The sequence below is a fragment of the Geotrypetes seraphini genome, chromosome 9 (genome assembly GCF_902459505.1).
Source record: "Geotrypetes seraphini chromosome 9, aGeoSer1.1, whole genome shotgun sequence".
NCBI classification, from domain to species: Eukaryota; Metazoa; Chordata; class Amphibia; order Gymnophiona; family Dermophiidae; genus Geotrypetes; species Geotrypetes seraphini.
In genome coordinates this window covers 78592831-78613826 of record NC_047092.1, presented here as the reverse complement: position 1 = coordinate 78613826, position 20996 = coordinate 78592831, and the positions used below count along the sequence as shown (strand labels likewise).

The 20996-nt window shown below is 43.0% G+C and overlaps 1 protein-coding gene across 2 annotated transcripts in view; it reads left to right on the top strand.

Moving 5' to 3' along the window:
* TBK1 (TANK binding kinase 1) overlaps positions 1-20996 on the top strand; it is a 330489-nt gene that overhangs the window by 247943 nt on the left and 61550 nt on the right. For both annotated transcript variants that reach the window (XM_033958608.1, XM_033958609.1), the window contains 2 exons: positions 4874-4995; positions 18108-18184. In XM_033958608.1, the coding sequence (XP_033814499.1) occupies positions 4874-4995; positions 18108-18184 (199 nt within the window). The remainder of the gene's footprint in view (positions 1-4873; positions 4996-18107; positions 18185-20996) is intronic.

The window sequence follows — 20996 nt, the reverse complement described above, 5'->3', positions numbered from 1 at the left end:
TTTCCTCCTTTACCTCTCCCTTCCTGTCTCCATCATCCAATGGTCCCACTTCCTCCCTGGCTGGTTGTTTCCCCTTTACATACTTGAAGAATGGTTTGAAGTTTTTTGCTTCACTCGCTAGTCTCTCCTCATATTCTCTCTTTGCTTTCCTAACCACTCGGTGACAGTTCTTTTTGTGCTCCATCTGGTTGTCCCTAGTTTGGTCCTTTTTCCATTTTCTGAACGATGTTTTCTTATCACTTATCGCCTTTTTCACTGCATTTGTTATCCACGCCGGGTTTTTTGTTCGATTTTGTTTTGCACCCTTTCCTAAACCTGGGGACGTACAGGTTTTGTGCTTCGTGCACCGTGCTCTTGAATAGGGCCCAGGCTTCCTCTACGGTCTCCATCTTCCCTGAGCTGTTGCAGAGCTTCTTTCCCACCATTTTCCTCATGGCCTCGTAATCTCCTTTTCTGAAGTTGAGTGCTGTCGTTGTGGTTCTTTTCACCTTTGATGTTCCTATTTCTAGCTTGCACTAGATCATGTTGTGATCGCTATTTCCTAGTGGCGCTAGTACTACCACCTCCTTTGCGGGTCCCCCTAGTCCGTTGAGGATTAGGTCAAGAGTAGCATCTCCTCGTGTTGGTTCCGTGACCAGCTGTTCCATGAAACAGTCCCTCACCGCTTCCAGGAAGTTGGTTTCTCTCATGCAATTTGAGTGTCCAATGCTCCAGTCTATTCCAGGGTAGTTGAAATCCCCCATTACCACCACATTTCCGCTTTTGCATACCTGCCTCAATTCAGCCTCAAGGTACTGGTCGTTTGTTTCCGGTTGTCCTGGTGGGCAATAGTACAGTCCCAATTTTATGTCTGGTCTGTTTCCTCCTGTCAGCTTAACCCATAGCGATTCCAAGCCGTCCGCCCTTACTATTGTTTCCATCCTGGTTGAAGGAATGGAGTCCTTTATATAAAGCGCTATTCCTCCACCCTTCTTGTGTGTCCTGTCCCTCCTATAGAGTTTGTACCCTGGTAGGGCCACATCCCATTTGTTGTCTTCGGACCACCATGTCTCTGTGACTCCAATTATGTCTATGTCCTCCTTACTAGCTATAACTTCTAGCTCTCCCATTTTGGTTCTTAGGCTCCTAGCATTAGTGTATAGGCAATTTAAGTCCCGGTTGTTTACCTTCTCAGTTGGTTTTCCTTGTGGTTTGGTGCTCCTGTTGACCCCCTCATGGGCTGCCAGCCCCCGAGCCACGTTCCGTTCATCTTCCTCCTGTAGTGTGTCTGCTTCATCCTCATCCCTCTCCTGTGGTGTGTCTATCTCATCCTCAGCCTGCTTCCCCATTTTTGGATGTCCCTCTGGTTCCGGCTGTTTCCTCCTTTTCCCGCTCTTTAGTTTTAATAGTTCCTTTCTAAAACAAAAAACACTACTTTATGCAATGTCCGCAGAACATATAAAAATATTGTATCAGCCCTAGCCCCCATGGCACAGGATCTTTCACTACATTTCATAGCTAAAATAAAGAATATCAGAACAACACTACCACATAAAGCCCAAATAAAGCTGAATGATCTTAATCTGGAAAATGATACAGTAAATTTACAATTTTCAAAATTTTCTCATTTTACTCTTCCTTCACTCTTAGACATTCAAAAATTGTTAAACTCAATGAATATTAAAGGAATTAGCACAGAAGCAATTCCTCCCTATATCTTTAAACGTTTTTTGGTCCCTATCTTTTTGACTTTGTTAAAACAAGCTTATCCACCAATATGCTGCCTAAATCCTGGAAAGAAGCAGTAATTTATCCCATAGTCAAGGATCATAAAATCAGCACATTGGAAAAATCCAATTACCGACCAATATCCAACATTCCATTCCTGGCCAAACTCACTTAAAAAGTAGTTTTACCTAAATCTCAGAATTTATTGAAAAAACCAATACGCTCCACGCTAACCAAACTGGCTTTCGTAAACATCACTTAACGGAGCTTTCATTGATAGGTCTGACTACAAATATCATTTATCACCTCTATCACCACAAATCAGTTATTCTCGTTTCTTTGGATTTATCCACCACATTTGATACAATTGATTATAACCTTCTACTACATCGTCTTCAAGAAATTGGAATTGCAGGTCAAGTATTAGACTGGTTTTTCTCCTTTTTTAAAGATCGATCGTCCAAAGTTATATTTAACAACACTGCATCTGACACCTTTCCTATCAAATACAGTATCCCTCAAGGTCCTATCCTTTCACCTTTATTATACAATATATTCTTGGCTCCATTACTGACATTAGGACAGTCCATCAGTTTTACTATGTTTGCTTTTGCTGATGACATACAATTAATCCATCCAATTGATCTTGATAATCCTGATGAGATCTCTATCGTCAATCAGAAGTTAGATAAAATTAGCAATTGGCTTAGAACTAATATGTTAGCTTTAAATACTTGTAAATCTAAAACTATGCTGTTCCCCATTAAAGAAGGGTTATCGTTGTCCAGTCCAATCAAACTCAATTCTACCCCAATAGAAACAGTACCAACTATTAAACTATTGGGGGTTACCTTTGACAGTAAACTTTCATATCATGATCAAATCAGCTCAGTCATAAAAAAGTGTTTCTACTGAGATAAATAAGTGTTTCTGTTTGCATATGATTCGTTCGCTCACCAAACTATTAAACTCATCTTCCCTAAACATTCTAATCCACTTGCTGGTTATCTCATGTCCCATGAGAACTGATGCATCCATTCAGAAAGCGAGGCGGGCCCAGGCAGCAGTGTAGAAAGCATGCTCCTGCCAGCCCATACACCGCTGTACCACCAGGCTTAAGGGGAGTTTGAAAAGGTACTGCGGGACGGGGGTGTTTTAAAAGGAAGGGCCGGTGGGCAGGCCATGTTTTTAAAGGGCGAGTGGACAGTGTTTTAAAAAGATACCGGGAGGAGGGGGTGGCGTCTTCGATCCATAAGACACACCTACTTTTTCACCCCTTTTTTTGGGGTGGAAACAGTACATCTTATGGAGCGAAAAATACGGTATATAGACAAATATTTTCTCAGCCACCACTCCCACACTTTGGAGTTCGGCACCAAACTATTTGAGAGAGGAAACAGTGTTAGACTATCTTCTCCATTTATCCAACTCTGGACTTAAGGCTACTTTGGTCAAAGTTCATTTCAGTGCTATTACTGCTTTCCATGCTCCTTTCAACAATAAACCCCTAGCCACTCATCCGCTTGTTTCCCAGTTTTTGAAAGGTTTTTTTAACACCAAACCTCCACTCTTAATGTAATCCTAGCCAATCTGATGAAGCCGCCATTTGAACCACTGGCAACTACACGTTTCTCACTTGGAAAGTGGCCTTCTTGATTTCTGTCATTTCTGCTCATCGAGTGAATGAACTTCAAGCATTAGTTTGCGACCCACCTTTCACAGTATTTCATCATGACAAGGAAGTTCTCAGGACCCATCCTAAAATCCTCCCAAAAGTAGTCACAGAATTTCACCTGAATCAATCCATTGTGCTTCCAGTTTTTTTTCCCCAAAGCCTCATTCTCTTCCTGGAGAAACAGCTCTATACATTTTGGACTGTAAGCGTGTCTTGGCTTACCACATACAAAGGACTAAGCCACACAGGACTTCACCTCAACTGTTTATCTCTTTTGATCCTAACAGATTGGGCCAGCCTGTAACCAAATGAACTATTTCCACATGGTTAGCATCCTGCATTTCCTTCTTCTATGCTCAGCCTGGGCTACAGCTTGAGGGACGTGTTACAGCACACAAGGTCCAAGCTATGGCAGCATCAGTAACTTTCTTACATTCTACTCCCATTGAAGATATTTGCAAGGCAGCTACTTGGTCCTCAATTCACATATTCACATCTCACTACTGTCTAGAATCCTATTCCAGAAAAGATGGTCATTTCAGCCAAGCAGTATTACAGAATTTATTTTCTTTCTAATGGCCATCTCTTCCTCTATCCCATTTCAGTAAGCTAGGGAGTCCCACAGGGGAGTTGGAAGGGATGTGAGAATATGCTGCCTGCTTGTCCCAAGATAAAGCACAGTTATTTACTGTAACAAGAGTTATCCGGGGACAGCAGGCAGATATTCTCATATTCCTCTCGCCTCCCCTGGGTGGCTTTTTAGCTTGCTTATGGAGCTGAGGACCCACGAGCCAGTGTCGGACTGAAAGGCACTCGTGCATGCATGGTGCGGGCAGTCTCAAAGCTTTTCAAATCTTAAAGTAATGGTGCACTTTTCACTGTCTGTATTGGGCTCCATCGATGACATCACCCACATATGAGAATATCTGCCTGCTGTTCCCAGATAACACCTGTTACGGTAAGTAACTGCTTTCTGCTCAGACCTGTAAGCAGAGCTGTCACCTCCCATTTTGTCTTTAAAAGTTGGAGGTACCGTTAATGCTCACAGGAAACACAAGAAACTGGTGTCAAATCCTCATAGATGGTAATGCAGAAGAATTAGCTAACCCTTCTATATTACCTCGGATGTGGAGTCAGAGCTCTTGTATTGTGCTCAGCAGTACTCTTCTATGTATTTCTCTGCATTGGTGTCAAATAGCTACTAGCTTTTACTATTCATTTTAATATGTTTTGCACTGGTGTCTAATGCATGGAACTAGCAGTTATCATTTTTACTACAAATTGTACACAGATGTTGCGCTAACCTTGTTCCAGCTTTTTGCATCAGCCTCTATGTATTAGTCTGATTACAAGAAAGTGTGAGTATGGATAAATGGGCAATCTCTCGACAAGAGGTATTATCACCAGTTGTGAAATGTACCAAAAATTTGGTAATATAGCGCATGTAAGTTGTGATTTTTGGCATACTAAATCTGTGAAATTTCCTTGTAGCTCTCCAGCTCCTGTGAAACTATAGAGACTAGTCTCCAGGATATCAAAGGCAAATTGTCTCCAGGCGGATTGCTGAGTGATACTTGGGCAAATCTAGAAGGCACACATCCTAATGACAGGAAGTAGGTGAATTGAGATAATCAAAATAAAAACCTACTGTCATTTTCCCAAATGATGAACATTATTTTGTACTTTGGAAATTATGATTTATTCAAAATTGTTTACATAGGTACTCCAATGAGAAATGCATCCATTTTAGGCTGATAATCTGAGTTGGATAAACAGCAATGACATTTGCCACCTGAAGTGAATATTTTAAACAATAATCTAAAGTTTAAGGTTTATATACCTTATACAACAAAGTTAAAGCTCTATGAATTATAAATTGTTGTGGCTGCTTTACATTAAAGAAGTAACTTTTTCTAAAGCATTTCCACAATTAAAACATATTTTCAATGCAGAATATGGTTGTAAAATTTGATGGGAGAATGTGTGTATAAAAAATAAATAGAACCAAGAGAGGCTGTTAAATAAATCTATATCCACATAGCACAACCTCAAGAATATAGGATAACAAGTTCAAGTGTTACTCTTAAGGGAGAAAAGACCTCAGTGTCTAATAGGGAAAATCAAAGCAACCCATATAGACAGGCTAGTTGCAAATATCACTTGCAGCCAGCAGACACATCCTCGGTCAAAAACTCCCAAAAAGTTGAGGACACAATTTCACAGTGAATTTCAACAGTCTTAATTCTAAGTCTCAAAAAGTTTTCAAAAAAACACTTATCTGAAAATTGTTGTCTTCTCAATCAAATTGCAAACACAAGAACTTGATCCTGGAGCTTGGAAGCAGGAGAAAATCACTCCATAGGAGACAAACTCAGAGCATAGCAGCTACTAAATATCACCACTAGCATAATCCAACAGGGTTCCCTGTTTCGCTGGTGCGCTTCTTCAGGGATTTTGCTGGAAAAAACACAAAAACAGAGCTTAAAAAAAACTCTAAAAGGACAGGAAAACATATATTCCACTGCAGCTCAACTCACAGCATCGATTCACCTGTCAAGAAAATGGTCCCCCGGCATTCTAACTGATATAGGACTCCTCCTGGCACCACACCCACATGATGACATCAGCATCATGCATATTCACTCCAAAACAAAAGTCAGAGTGAAAAAATTCAAAACAAAAGCATTAGAAAAAGGATTTCCATTCCACACTGCAATTCAAACCAATGGGAGTACAGGATTGAAGAACAAATATCCAGCGTTGTTCTCTCTTAAGTAACAGTTGTTTAAAATCCCCACCTCGAATGGAAGGAAACACACACTCCAAAACCCAGCAGCGTAATTCTTCAAATGAATGATTGTAATCCATGCAATGATTGCATGGATTACAATCATTGCATGGATTACAATGCAATGATTGCATGGATTGCAATGATTGCATGGATTACAATCATTCATTTGAAGAATTACGCTGCTGGGTTTTGGAGTGTGTGTTTCCTTCCATTCGAGGTGGGGATTTTAAACAACTGTTACTTAAGAGAGAACAACGCTGGATATTTGTTCTTCAATCCTGTACTCCCATTGGTTTGAATTGGAGTGTGGAATGGAAATCCTTTTTCTAATGCTTTTGTTTTGAATTTTTTCACTCTGACTTTTGTTTTGGAGTGAATATGCATGATGCTGATGTCATCATGTGGGTGTGGTGCCAGGAGGAGTCCTATATCAGTTAGAATGCCGGGGGGCCATTTTCTTGATAGAAATTGAAGCGGGTGAATCGATGCTGTGAGTTGAGCTTCAGTGGAATATATGTTTTCCTGTCCTTTTAGAGTTTTTTTTAAGCTCTGTTTTTGTTTTTTTCCAGCAAATCCCTGAAGAAGCGCACCAGGGAACCCTGTTGGATTATGCTAGTGGTGATATTTAGTAGCTGCTATGCTCTGAGTTTGTCTCCTATGGAGTGATTTTCTCCTGCTTCCAAGCTCCAGGATCAAGTTCTTGTGTTTGCAATTTGATTGAGAAGACAACAATTTTCAGATAAGTGTTTTTTTGAAAACTTTTTGAGACTTAGAATTAAGACTGTTGAAATTCACTGTGAAATTGTGTCCTCAACTTTTTGGGAGTTTTTGACCGAGGATGTGTCTGCTGGCTGCAAGTGATATTTGCAACTAGCCTGTCTATATGGGTTGCTTTGATTTTCCCTATTAGACACTGAGGTCTTTTCTCCCTTAAGAGTAACACTTGGACTTGTTATCCTATATTCTTGAGAATGTGTGTATAAACATGTTCTGACAAGAACACATTTACTTTTATAAAGTCCTGGGGTTAGTGTTGGAGCAAAGTGCAAGTTGTACAAATCGTTGAATGACCGACATAGTAGCTGGTCTTCGGTGACCTGTCATAATCGCTGCTTTAATGCATGTTGGACATGGTGGGAGGATTATTATTAAATTACTTCACACATGTTGGATGTGGTTTGAGAGGAAAGTATAGGACTGGTGATTTGTTTATGTAAAATGTTTCTTTCACATGTGTAGTTTGTTCCACTCCTTGTTTTTGCTCTTTTGTTCAGCAAAAAAAAGAATGATTTACATTTAATTCAAAATCTATAATAAAGATTCTCCAAGGGCAAGCAGGCCATAGTAATCTCACACGTAGGTGGCATATCCATGGAATCCCAGGTGCAGACGGCTTAGAAGCATGTGTATAGCTTAAAATCTTGAAGACAGAGTCCCACCACATGTGTGAGTGCCTTCCTGCCGGCCTCACGTGGGACCAGCAGTCTATTTTTATCCATGGTGAGAGGCAAACGTGCTATATTATGGCTTCTCTCGGCCTCATTTTCAGAGAGATGATTTTCATCATGGGGTGCCTTCTCTAAATATTTGTTTCTTCATTTTGCCTTCAGATATTCCTTATTTAATCTTTTCTTCTAGTATTTTAGATTTTCCCAGTGCAGCTGACAGGCCCTCTTAGGTCTGAGCTTCAGTCAGGAACTTCCCTTTCTTCATTATTATGGTGAGTGCCCCTTTTTTTCATAATTGAGTTGCTTGATTTAGCCATGGTTGTTTTTCCTTCCATGTCAAAGGTTCCCAATGGCTTCAAATGTTGTGCCCGATGTAATCAGACCATCTCTGATTCTGACACCCTTTCCTGGTGTATTAAGTGTGTGGGGCCAGAACACATCATTTAAACTTGTCATTGCTTGCATATGCAAAAAAGAATACAGAAATCTAGAGAGACTCAGAAACAGAAAATATTTGGAACCAGATCTGAATTGTCAGCATCAGTAATGACATCGGAGTCTGCTCTTGGATCAACTTCGAGGTCTGCACCTGAAATGAATGGACCTCTGTATCGGGACCATCTATACTCATGACACAGATATCTTTATCCGCCACTGGTCAGCACCATGCATCAAGTAGGCCGCCACCTGCCTCGACACTGATGCCTGAGCAGGGCCATTGGGACTGATCAGCATTGAACCTGACTTTAAGAAGGCATGGGGATTCGACCTCATCCTCAGCACTGAGAGACATCAGTGCTATGCATTGGACGAAGAACAAGAAACACATGCATCATTTTCACTTGACACATGGTGTTGGGAGTTCTAGGACACTGAGAGAAGCTATACCTGAGAAGCATCAATGCTGGGAGGACTGCTCCACCTTCATTCAAGAGGTGTCTACACCGGGTCTCCAGCTACTTGGGATCTGGTACCTGATGCAACAACAACAACTTTGCAACTGCTTCCAACATGACACCCCATCTTTCATTGATGGTGGACCTCAATAAACAAATTTGGGCTATGCTCCAGCAGCAGTTAGTGGATCTGTTGGTATTCATATAAAATCTGCATTGAGGATGCTTTCATCAGGTATGTTGCTTATTCAGCCTATCTTGCTAGGCCCTCAGCTTTTGGTGCAGTCCCCAACATTGGCACCACTTGCGTTACTGACATCAATGCCAAGCCTATGCAGGTACTCCCTTGACTTCGGTGGAGGAAGCTTCACCAGAATCTGAGAGCAAGCCTGTTTCTCAGGGCCATTGTGGCATGGGGACATTGCTCCTCACAACCCATACAGGCATGGTTTCACCCTTCTATGAGGATGTTTTAGCTGACACTAATTCAATTTGTGGGAATCTGATGAGGATCCACATTTCTTTTCGAAGGAGAAGTCATACCATCAGCCCCCTCCCCTCCAGAGGAAAGATCTCTACCCGAGAGCTTTTCTTTCCTATCTTTTGTTAAGGAGATGGCAGCAATTGAGCAGAATGACTAGACACGGTTATCCTATCTCCTGTCGTGTCCTACCTAATTTGTCCTATTAATCATTGTAGTTCTCTCCCTTTTCCCTCACTATCATATCTTACATATACACTATCATATCTTACATATACACTTCCCCCCCCCCAATCATTAGATTAAAATTATGAGTTGCCTTGCAATAGACGGGATACTAAATCCTAGTAAACTTTGCTGCTATCTCAATTCATTTGGAGATGGAGGACAAACCCAGGGTTGAGATATTCGAGGTTCTGACTATGAATCACCTCTTAGAGAGACTGTGACTGTCCTTCTTCATAGGATCCTTGAAGATTGCGAAATCACTGTCATACCTTCGGGCCCCACACATGAGAAAGGACACACTCTTGACATACTTGCATCTGCCCCCTCCAATCTTACTACCAACATCAAATGGACTTCGGTGCCATGAACAGACCACTGCCTACTAAACTTCTACCTAAACTCCACAACAGCAAATCTGAACTACAAAGCCACCAAGGAAGTTAAACTAGTTAGAGGAAAGACAAGACCAGACCTCTTCTGGAACATAGTTGAGAACACTTTAATCCCCCCTTCAGATTGCACTACAACTATGCTAACAAGCTGGAACCAATCCATTACCAACACTTTAATATTCTCACTCCCCTCCATCCACACAAAACAAATCAACTATGCAGGCAACTGGAAAGGAAATGGCGGAAAAGTGGCACACAAGAACTCAGAACACAATGGCATAGGGCTATAAACAAATACAAATCCAACATAGCAGAGACCAAGAAAAACTACTATACCAGCAAATTAGGTACCAAAATGTTGGATAATAAAAAGCTATTTTGCCTGGTGCATCAGCTCACAACCCCACCAAAACAGGAATCCACTGGACACCTCAGCAAAATCACAGCTCAAGAACTAGCAGACTTCTTTCTCAACAAAATCAAAAATGTTCAATCTGAGGTAACCAAAGCTCTCACCACCGAGACACACACTCTAGACACATCTCAACCGCTCACTGAACTCACCAAAGCAGATCAAATCTGGGCTTCATTCCCCAACCTGTCCATCCCTGATACAAAAAAAAACTACTATCCAAATTGTCAGTGCACTGTAGCTCCCTAGACAACTGCCCCTCTTATCTCCTCACTACTGTTCCTGAACAGATCACCATCTGGATTACCAGCCTCCTAAATAACTCCATAAACCAAGGCCACTTGCCAGAAACAATGGGTAAAACAGCACTCACCCCTATACCAAAATCACCAAAGACAGATCTCACTTCAGCCTCAAACTATAGACCCATCGCTGGCATACCTATCCTGACAAAAATCATCGAGACCCACGTGTGCAAACAGCTCACAACCTACATTGAACAACACTCATGCCTCCACCCATCCCAATTTGGATTCCGTCAACAACACAGCACAGAGCTTCTCCTCCTCACCTTGATTATAAAAACCAAACAACTGCTTAGTACAGGATGTCAAACAATACTCCTCCAATGTGACATTTCAGCAGCCTTTGATTCAGTAGACCACCACCTGCTACTAACAAAACTGTCAGAAATTGGCATAACTGGCACAGTGCTAAGATGGTTCTCAGATTTCCTACAAAACGGAATACGTCATCAAAATAAACGGAGAGCTCTCTAACCCCTGGAGGGCCTTCTGTGGCGTATCACAGGGCTCCCCACTCTCCCCCATCCTATTCAAACTCTTCATGAGCTCTCTTGGTAACATCAAATTTGAAGATGAAAGCATATTGTCCTACACAGATGACATCTTTCTCTTTATTGCCATAACCAACAATCACTCGGACATCACCAACTAAAACCAAAGTTCTATACTTCCACACACCTCAACAGACGACACCTACAAGCATCACTCTTCGATCGGGCAAGACATTCCCAGTAGAAGAATCTTCCAAAATCCTAGGTTGCATACTGTACTCCATACTTACCATGGAACCACAAATCTCCAGTCTCTGAAAGAAATCCCTCTACACCTTGAGACAAATAAGATTAATCAGACCATACGTTCACCAACACCACTTCTCCTTAATTGTGCAACTGATGATACTACCACAGCTGGACTACTGCCAACACCATCTACATGGGAATCAACACCACTCTAATCCACCAAATGCAACTCATACAAAACACTGCTGTTAGACTAATCTTCAACCTGAGAAAATATGACTCGATTACAGCCTTCACCAGGCAACTGTACTGGCTACCAGTCCCATCACGAATAACCTTCAAAACTTCATGCATCTTTTACCAATCTTCTTTGCTCTCAAAGCTTTTCAGCATCTTCTCCACGACATGGTAGTCCTCATTTGAACGGACAATCAGGTCGCTATGTATTATGTGAACAAGCAGGGAGGAACAGGATCTCTCCTTCTTTGCCAAGAAGCTCTGAAGCTTTGGAATTGGGCAATCCTTCACAACACCTTCCTGAGAGCTGTCTACATCCAAGGGCAGCAAAACTGTCTGACGGACAAATTGAGTCAACTTCTACAACCTCACGAATGGACACTCAATTCCTCACCTCTACAACACATTTTTGCTCAATGGAGAAATCCTCAGATAGACTTCTTTGCATCTCCCCACAACAACAAACTGCCTCATTACTTCTCCAGGATATACTCTCCTCACCGCCTCGAGGCAGATGCTTTTCTTCTAGAATGGACGACTCAATTTCTCTATGTGTTCCCTCCATTCCCTCTGATTCTCAAGACTCTTGTCAAACTCAAGAAGGAACATGCCACGATTCTTATAGCTCCTTGGTGGCCCAGACAACCATGGTACTCCCTTCTACTTCAACTCAGCACCAGGGAGCCTGTATTTCTACCAGTATTTCCCTCTTTTCTTACACAGAGTCAAGGGTCTCTGCTTCATCCCAACCTACAGTCTTTACACCTAACAGCTTGGTACCTCTCAACCTAACTGCCACTATACAGTGCTCCCAATCTGTACAGGATATTCTAGAGGCTTCCAGGAAGCCGTCCATTAGGCAGTGTTACACCCAGAAATGGAACAGATTCTCTGCTTGGTGTACTATTCATCACAAGGATCTGCAATCTACCTCCTTGTCTTCGGTTTTGGATTACCTGCTGCATTTATCTCAATCTGGCCTCAAATCCACATCCATTAGAGTCTACCTAAGTGCAATTGCTGCTTTTCATCAGCCTATCGAAGGGAACCCCCTGTCTACTCATCCTGTGGTTTCCAGATTTATGAAAGGACTTTTCAATGTCAAACCACCTCTCAAGCCGCCTCCAGTGGTTTGGGATCTCAATGTTGTTCTTGCTCAATTGATGAAGCCTCCTTTCGAACCGATAGATTTGGCTCTTCTTAAATATCTCACTTGGAAAGTGGTTTTTCTCATTGCGCTCACCTCTGCTAGACGAGTCAGTGAGCTACAAGCTCTAGTGGCAGATCCATCTTTCACAGTATTCCATCATGGCAAGGTGGTCCTCCGTACTCATCCTAAATTCTTACCTAAAGTGGTTTCAGAATTTCATCTCAATCAATCCATTGTTCTTCCAGTGTTTTTTCCAAAGCCTCATTCTCATCTTCATACTCTGGACTGTAAACGTGCTTTGACTTTCTACTTGCAACACACTCAACCTCACAGAACTTCTCATCAACTTTTTATCTCCTTCGATCCAAATAAGTTGGGGCATCCAGTTTCCAAGAGAACCATTTCCAACTGGATGGCTGCTTGCATCTCTTTCTGCTATGCTCAGGCTGGTCTCCCTCTGCAGGGTCGAGTCACGGACCATAAAGTAAGAGCTATGGTGGTATCTGTAGCTTTCCTCAGATCAACTCCTATTGAGGAAATCTGCAAGGCTGCCACTTGGTCCTCGGTTCATACATTCACCTCTCATTATTGTCTGGATACTTTCTCCAGACGGGATGGCCATTTTGGCCAGGCAGTTTTACAACATTTATTCTCCTAATTTGCCAACATTCCCACCATCCCATTCTGGTTAGCTTGGAGGTCACCCACATGTTGAGAATATGCTGCCTGTTTGTCCTGGGATAAAGCACAGTTACTTACCGTAACAGTTATCCAGGGTCAGCAGGCAGATATTCTCACGACCCACCCACCTCCCCTGGTTGGCTTCTTAGCTAGCTATCTGAACTGAGGTACCTCAGAGGAGACGCACGACCTATGTTCGGTGGGAAGGCACTCGCAAACTTTTTGAAAATTCTTCAAGCAAGTCTGCTTGCGAGGCTATCCGCTACGGGGCTCCATGGATGAAATCACCCACATGTTAAGAATATCTGCCTGCTGTCCCCGGATAACTACTGTTATGGTAAGTAACTGTGCTATTTAACTCCACCTTTGAGTTCCTAGGGCCATTCATCTGTAACAGTTTGCCTGCATATCTGCAGCAGCTCAGCACATACTGTCACTTCAGGAATGAACTAGACATACCTTTTCTTCTTGTAGCTACTAAAGGCTGTCCGAGGACATTCCTCCTCCCCATCCCATTAATTGTTTCCTCTAAACCCGAGCTATCAACATTAAATTCACTTATCTCTAAAACCCTGAGCCAAGAATGTGAAATCCTCTTGCTGTGAGCCACAGTGATTCCCTGTTGAAAATTGCGGAATACAAGAAGTTGTATTGTATTGCTACAAATGTACCTTTGCTTTACTGCATAAAAATGGAATGTGGTATCAGATGGTAACACGTAATTGGAAAAATTATGATTGCCTCAATTTTCCTTTTTGGTGGGCTAATCTATGCTCCAGCTATAGGTATGAAAAAATGAATGCGGAAATGCTGGGGGCATAGTAATTTATTTAAACTGGTTTGGGGCCCGTTGACATCTTTTTTTACTTCTCTATAATCGTCTTATCTTTAATTTCTGGTTTATTTCCTTACACATCCAGGGTGGGAAGGGGTGGGATTGTATTATTATTTTAAATAAGAGAAGGTTATTGAGAAAATATATACATTTGTGTTTTTATTGATTAATTAATTGGTGGGTGGGTGGGTGGGTGTGATAAAATGGTTGCTTATTTGCTTGATTTGTTATATGTTTATTTACCTGTATTGCACTATTAATATTTGGAAATCAATAAAGATTTATACAAGAAAATAATCTTTTATAATCTATCCACCTTCAGAGAACCAAATGCACAGGGCAATTAAATGGTAAAATTCTGTTCTTTTTAAAGCAAATAATTAATAGCACTATATAAGTTGAATACTAAAATCTCACATGGGGAAGTGGGAAATGAACTTGTGCATTTCTAAATATTGCAGCCACTATAACACTTATCTGTAATTTACTACCCATGTAAGAGTCAAGGAACCAGAGTACAATTTACCAAAGAGACTGGGAAGGGCATTCCCCAATAGGAACTCCTCCTCCTGTGTCCCCACCAGTTCCCCTCTCTTAATCTTCCCATTTTCTTTCTATTAGATTCTCAGGGCCAGATGCACTAAAGTCAGCAATTGTCTAACTATCGTTGCTAAACTAGTTTTGACTGGTTTAGCGAAGATCGCCTTTACCGACCCGATGTAGAAAACAGCTCACTGCGTGGTTGACTGGTTTAGCAAAGATCACCTTTACCGACCCGATGTAGAAAACATTCTGCACAATCACTCATTCTCCAATCTGACCATTGAAATAAGCTCATTAATATTGAAATGCCATGTAAACTAGCAGAGCGATTGATGCTCTAACATGGCTTCCCAATGCACCAAAAAAGTGATCTCTTTTAGCGATCCAAAAAAAGCGACTGGTCAACACTAGAGCTGCCCAATTCAGGAAAAAAAAATTTAATTTGATTCAGCCTATTGAATCGATTATTCAATTCAATTTTCCTGCCCAATTGGGTATATTTTTCAAACATTCTGGTGGGTTTATAGCCTTTTCACCCCTTTTGCCCTCTCCTACCCACATTGGCGCTGTGGTGTAAACAAAATAAACAAAAAAGACTTTTCCTCTCTATTAAATCCTAGCTCACGTTCGCAGTCCAACACCAGCTCTGGCAGGATACACATTTCAAATCTGACATATTGTAATCACAAAACAGAAAATAAAATTATTTTTTTCAACCTTTTGTTGTTTGATCATAATTTGAATCAGGTTGATTCCAGGCTCTGGTTTCTGTTTGTCTTATGATAATTCGCTTGCCAAGGTCTCCTGCCCATTTGTCGTTTTCTTCTTTCTCCATACTAACCATCTTGTTTCCCTTCCCTCCCCTGGAGGTCTGGCATTTTTCCTTTTTTTCGACTCCATCCCCGCAGCTGCAGCGATGGACCCCACCATCCCCAGATCCACCATCTCTCATTTTCTCAACTACCCTTTATATCCAGCATCTCTCCCTCCTTCTCCCCCTCTCAGGGTCCACCATCTCTCCTTTTCTTTTCCCAACTACCCTCCTGTCCAGTATCTCTATCCCCCCTCCACACCATCCCTTGTGTCCAACATCCCTCCCTCTCTTTTCCTTCCCTCCCTCCCTCCATCCCATTGTCCACCATCTCTCTCCCTCACCTCTGTTTTTAGACCCATTATTTCTCCCCCCACCCCAGGTCCGGTATATTGTTGTCTTTGAACCCCCTTCCTTCCCTCCATGTACTTCTACACCTGGGCCCCTCCGAAGGCCTGCATTCTCCCCTGAAAGCCTGGTCCCCCCGAAGGCCTGCATGCTTCGCTGAAGGCCCCCTCCGAAAGCCTGGAGTTACCCCCCGAAGGCCTCGTGTCCCCCCTATGAAGGCCTGGTCTCCCCCGAAGGCATAGTGCCCCCCCTCTGAAGGCCTGGTTCTCCCCTCCCCACAGAAGGCCTGTTGTTCCCCCTGAAGGCCTGGTACCCTCCTGAAGGCATAGTGTCCCCCCTGAAGGCATGGTACCCCTCTCTGATGGCCTGGTCCCTCCTTGAATGCCTGGTATCCCCCCCGGAAGGCCTGCATATTTCCCCCCGAAGGCCTGGTTCCCCCCTTTGAAGGCCTGGTCTCCTCCCCTCCCTCCCCCCAAAGGCCTCCCATTCTTACCTCTTTACCCGCTCAGTTACCAGTAATTATGGCAGCCTGCAGAGAGGATTGCTGATGCTGCAGCAATCCTTGCAGGCTGCAGTCATCCTCTGGAACACTGTAGCAATCCTTGCAGGCAGCAGTCATCCTCTGGAGCATGTTCAGTCTGCCGTGATCATGCCCCTGATGTCAGAGGAGGGTTGGGACCGCAGGAGATTGAATGTGCTCCTGAGGACGACGGCAGCCTACAGCACCGGTGACTCTCTCTGCAGGCTGCCGTAATTGCTGGTATCGCAGGAAGTAAGAGCAGGAGGCCAGGGGGGTGGGGGCTGCAGCAATTCCTGACTCTCGCCCTCTATAGCAGGAACGGCAGTGGAGAGCCAGTAAGAGGAAGCGCTGCTACTCCTACTTGAAGGGGGAGGGTTGGTAACCAAATCAGCAAGGCCAATTTAAAAAAAAACAAAAACAAATTGATTCGAATCAGTGAATCAATTTGAATTGGAAATCGGACAGACTAGTCAACACCAGTCGCTTACCTGTCTTACCACAGTTTAGCCTTTTTTTTTTTTTTAATGGGCACAGATGCTGAATAACACCCCCCCATTACCATGGCAGTGAAAAAGGCAGGGGGGATGCCCACCCCTCCCCTGCATGAGAAAAAATGTCAGGAGGGATGCCCACTCTCTCCTGCCATGCCAATCCCCCCTTCATCCCAGAGAAAATTGGCAGGAGGGGGATTCCTGGTGCCACGTTTATCAGGGATTGTCGGGAAAGGCAAACATTGGTGGGGGAGGGGTTTTTTGTTTGTTTTTTTTTAATGGGGCAGATATTGTGCGTGTGTAACACACAGCATCTGTGCCTATTTTTAAAAAAAAGAAAGGAAAAAAAGGTTTCCAGTTCTGAACAGCTGAGTGGCAGGAGGCTGCTTTTGTGGCTTCCCCTACCTCTCAGCTGTTCGGGCTTCCCCTGCTGGCTCTGCGCATGTGTGAGAGTCGCACCCACAGTGATGAATTGGACGGGAGAATCAGAGATTATGATGAACCTCCACATGCATCATTTGTATGCAAACTTTTTAGTGCATCAATAGCTTTTTTTGAATTGGCTAAAAATCAGATCAGAGCAGACCCACACGGTCTTACCAATACTCTTTAGTGCATCTAGCCTTCAGTTCCTTCTTTTCTTACCCCCCACCATTCTAGTAGTCCCCACCAGTATTTCTCAATGATCCATCTGTCCCCAGACTGTTGGAAGAAATGAATGTAACTCTGAAGTAGTGAGAAAAGAAGTAAATGGAGGTCTAGGATAGGAGCCCACAAATTTGTACTACCCTAGGACTCAATATAATGTTAATCCAGCCCTGCTTATACTGCCCCCACTGCTTACATTTAACCCCTTCTCTCTCTTTTTTTTATCCTTTGCTCCTAAGCATTCAGCATTTGCATTCAGCCTTTTGTTCCCCATCTCCTTTCAGTGTTCATTCCTTTTCCTTTGCCACACATCATCCTGGCCTGATGGATCAAATGACACCCTCCATCCCTCTGCAGTCAGCTGAATCCCAATTTCTGTGCATGGAATAGTATCCAGTTCAATTCCCCCTTTCTGGATGGTGAAACAAAAATCATTTTCATCTAATTGTTTATTAATTACCTAGTTAACTCCAGTGCTTCTAATTTGTATACAGGAAGGTAGAGGTAGAGCAGATCTGCAAATGCTATCAGGATAGAAGTGGAGGGGCTAGAACAGGGAGCAGAAAAATGGCTTTTTTCTGTGCCTTGTGTGCTCTTAGCCCCTCCCCTTCTCTCTGCAAGTTGACCAGTAAGATGAGAGCTGAATTTTTCATAATACTCTTGCTGTAATTTAAATCACATTATTAACATGGTCCTTAAATCTAATTATATATCTGCCTGTGGATGATGTAGTTAACTAACCTCCTTTTTCTGTTCTTCCACTAACAGTGTAGAGAAGTTACAGGTCTTGTTGACTTCTGTAACGGACATATACCTTCAGTTCAAAAAAGATAAAGCAGAACGCCGTAAGTTTTGACTTTTCATTGTTTTGTTTTTATAGATTGCAAAAGATAAAATAGAAACGTTAACAGATTGCAGATCCAATGTGTTGATTTTATATAGTTATTAACAAGTAATCAGTTTTTACTTTGTTTTAATGAAATATATAGTACAGTAACAGAAACTAAAATGTCTATAACTTGTGCATTCTAAAATAGGAAAACTGCAGTAATTAAGGAGTCCTTTTGCAAAAGTAGCCTTAGTGTGCTGCTTATGCGCGTCTTTCATGCATGCTAAGTCCATCTTTGTCATGGCCAGAAAATGGTATATTTTCCCATTTTGCAAATTAATGGCCACATGTTAATTTTGTAATTGGCATGCAGCCATTAAATAAAGTTACCGTATGAGCCCCTACCAAAACTTATTTTGTAGGTGATAAGGGCCCATGTACTAACACTGTGTTAATAAATTAGCACACAGCAATGCCTCATGCGCTAAATGTTTAGCGCCATCATGTCCACTTTCCACTCCAAACACGCCCTTCAAGGCAATTAGAAAATATATTTTTAGCACATGGTGTACAAGCGCAAAAAGGCAAGCTTAACTACGGAATGCCAGCACGTGTCCCATAGTAAGCCTTTTTAATGTGTTGTAAGCACGCACAAGCACGTACCACAGTTTAATAAAAGTACCCCTAGAGGTGCTTGCCTTATGTCTTGGCTTAAACCAATATTCTGTTAATCTACTCCGGATCTGTACAAATGGTGTTCAATCCCAACCCACAAACGGTGTCTTGCAGAACAGACACTCGCAGCTTTCACCATGTCCCATAGTGCAGTGTAGTATGGTGCCCCATTCAGTTTTTTCCTTCTGCAAGCGAACTGTGCAGAGGAGTTTCTGATCTGCTGTACTTTATTTTTCCTTTATGTCATTGTTCTTTCTTGTACAATCCCACTTTATTCCAGGACCTGTGGGTTAATTCCAACTACCCAACAGGACTTTGTAGAAAGCCTCCAATTCCACAGAACTAAGCTCCACCCCTCCACCCCAATTTGCTTGATTTCTTTGAAGGTGTGAATATACATGTGGATAAAAGTGAGCTGGTTGATATAGTGTATCTAGATTTTCAGAAGGCTTTTGACAAAGTTCCTCATGAGAGGTTCCTGAGAAAATTAAAGAGTCATGGGATAGGAGGCAAAGTTCAGTTGTGGATTAAGAATTTGTTATCGGATAGAAAACAGAGGTTATCCCAGGACAAGCAGGCAGCATACTCTTGACTGATGGGTGACGGCACCGAAAGAGCCCCGGTACGGACAATTTTAGAGTGATTGCACTCTAAGAACTTAGAAAGTTCTAGCTAGGCCGCACCGTGCGTGCGCGAATGCCTTCCCGCCCGACAGAGGCACGCGGTCCCCAGTTTCTTAGTTTCCGCGGAGCTAAGAAGTCGCGTTTCCAACAGCTGTTGGAAAATACTTTTTGTTGCCTTCCCGCTCGCGAATTTATTTTCTTCGTGAAACTCTTCACATTCTTTTTCTTTCTTTTTCTAGTTAACTATAAAAAAAAAAAAAGTCCATATTTTTTGACTTTTTTCGGTTGGCCCCGGTGGGGCCTGTTGGCACCATCGAAGCCTCGGGCTTCGATTTTGCTACTGCCGTTTTTCCCTTCATGCCCCCTTCACCGGGTTTTAAAAAGTGTCAGCGGTGTGCACGCCCTATTTCGTTATCCAACCTGCACAAGTGGTGCCTTCAGTGCTTGGGTCCAGACCATAGGGCTGCGACGTGTACCCGCTGTGCTTCTCTTCAAAAGAGAACTTTGAAGAATCGCCAGATTCAGCAGCAGCTTCTTTTTGGTGCCGCTATGGAAGTTCCACCGGCATCGACCCCGGCATCGGCAACTTCCTCCAAATCAGCCCCGGTACTTTCGACACCGCAAGATACATCTTCGGTGTCGCACCCCACAGGTAAGCCGGCTAAGAAGCCATCCCCTACAGTTCTCGGCCCGCCAGTCGAACATGCAGTAAGCCAAGTCCTGCAGACTGCGTGCCAGCCCCGTAAACGCTCCGCTCCGATAGAAGTTACTGCCTCTTCATCGGCATCGACTTCGCCTGAGCGTCGAGCTGCAGCGCAGGTACCGAGCAAGAAAAAAGCGGTACCGGTGCCATCAGGACCATCTCTGGATGAGCACATAGCATCCATTTTCCAGGTCCAGCTTAAGGAGCAATTACAACACCTTCTCCCGGCTCTTCTAACTCCGAACGTTCCAGTGTCGGTACCCACTGAGCCTACGGTACCGATCGTCGACCAGCCTATTTTGTCGGCATCGACGTTATCGGCACCGCTTAAATCTGCCTTTTCCATGTCTATGCCTATTTTGTCGGCAGAACCAAAGTCTCTTTGTCGAGCTGTTCATTCAGTCTCCGATCCGGTACCACTTTCTGACACCCGTACCGCTTTACATTCACCAGGTACGGTGTCGATGCGTTCCGGCAAATCGGTACTTAAAACCAGGCATACCGAATCCTCTACTCCTCTATCTCAGGGCCGCCTTCCATCGGTACGTGACCCTGATTTATGGGATGATTCCGAGGACCCCCTCGGTACCGAGGATGATTTTTCATCAGATGAGGCTGACCCATCTGTGCAGGATCCTGCTAGTAAGCCGGAGCACTCTTCCTTCACTAAGTTTCTTAAAGAGATGTCAGACACCCTTTCAATCCCATTAGAGTCTGATTCTAAAAAGTCCAAGGCATTCCTTGATGCTTTGGACTTTGACCAACCTCCCAAAGAATTTTTGAAATTACCCCTTCACGATATCTTAAGGGAAACTTTTTATAAAAAT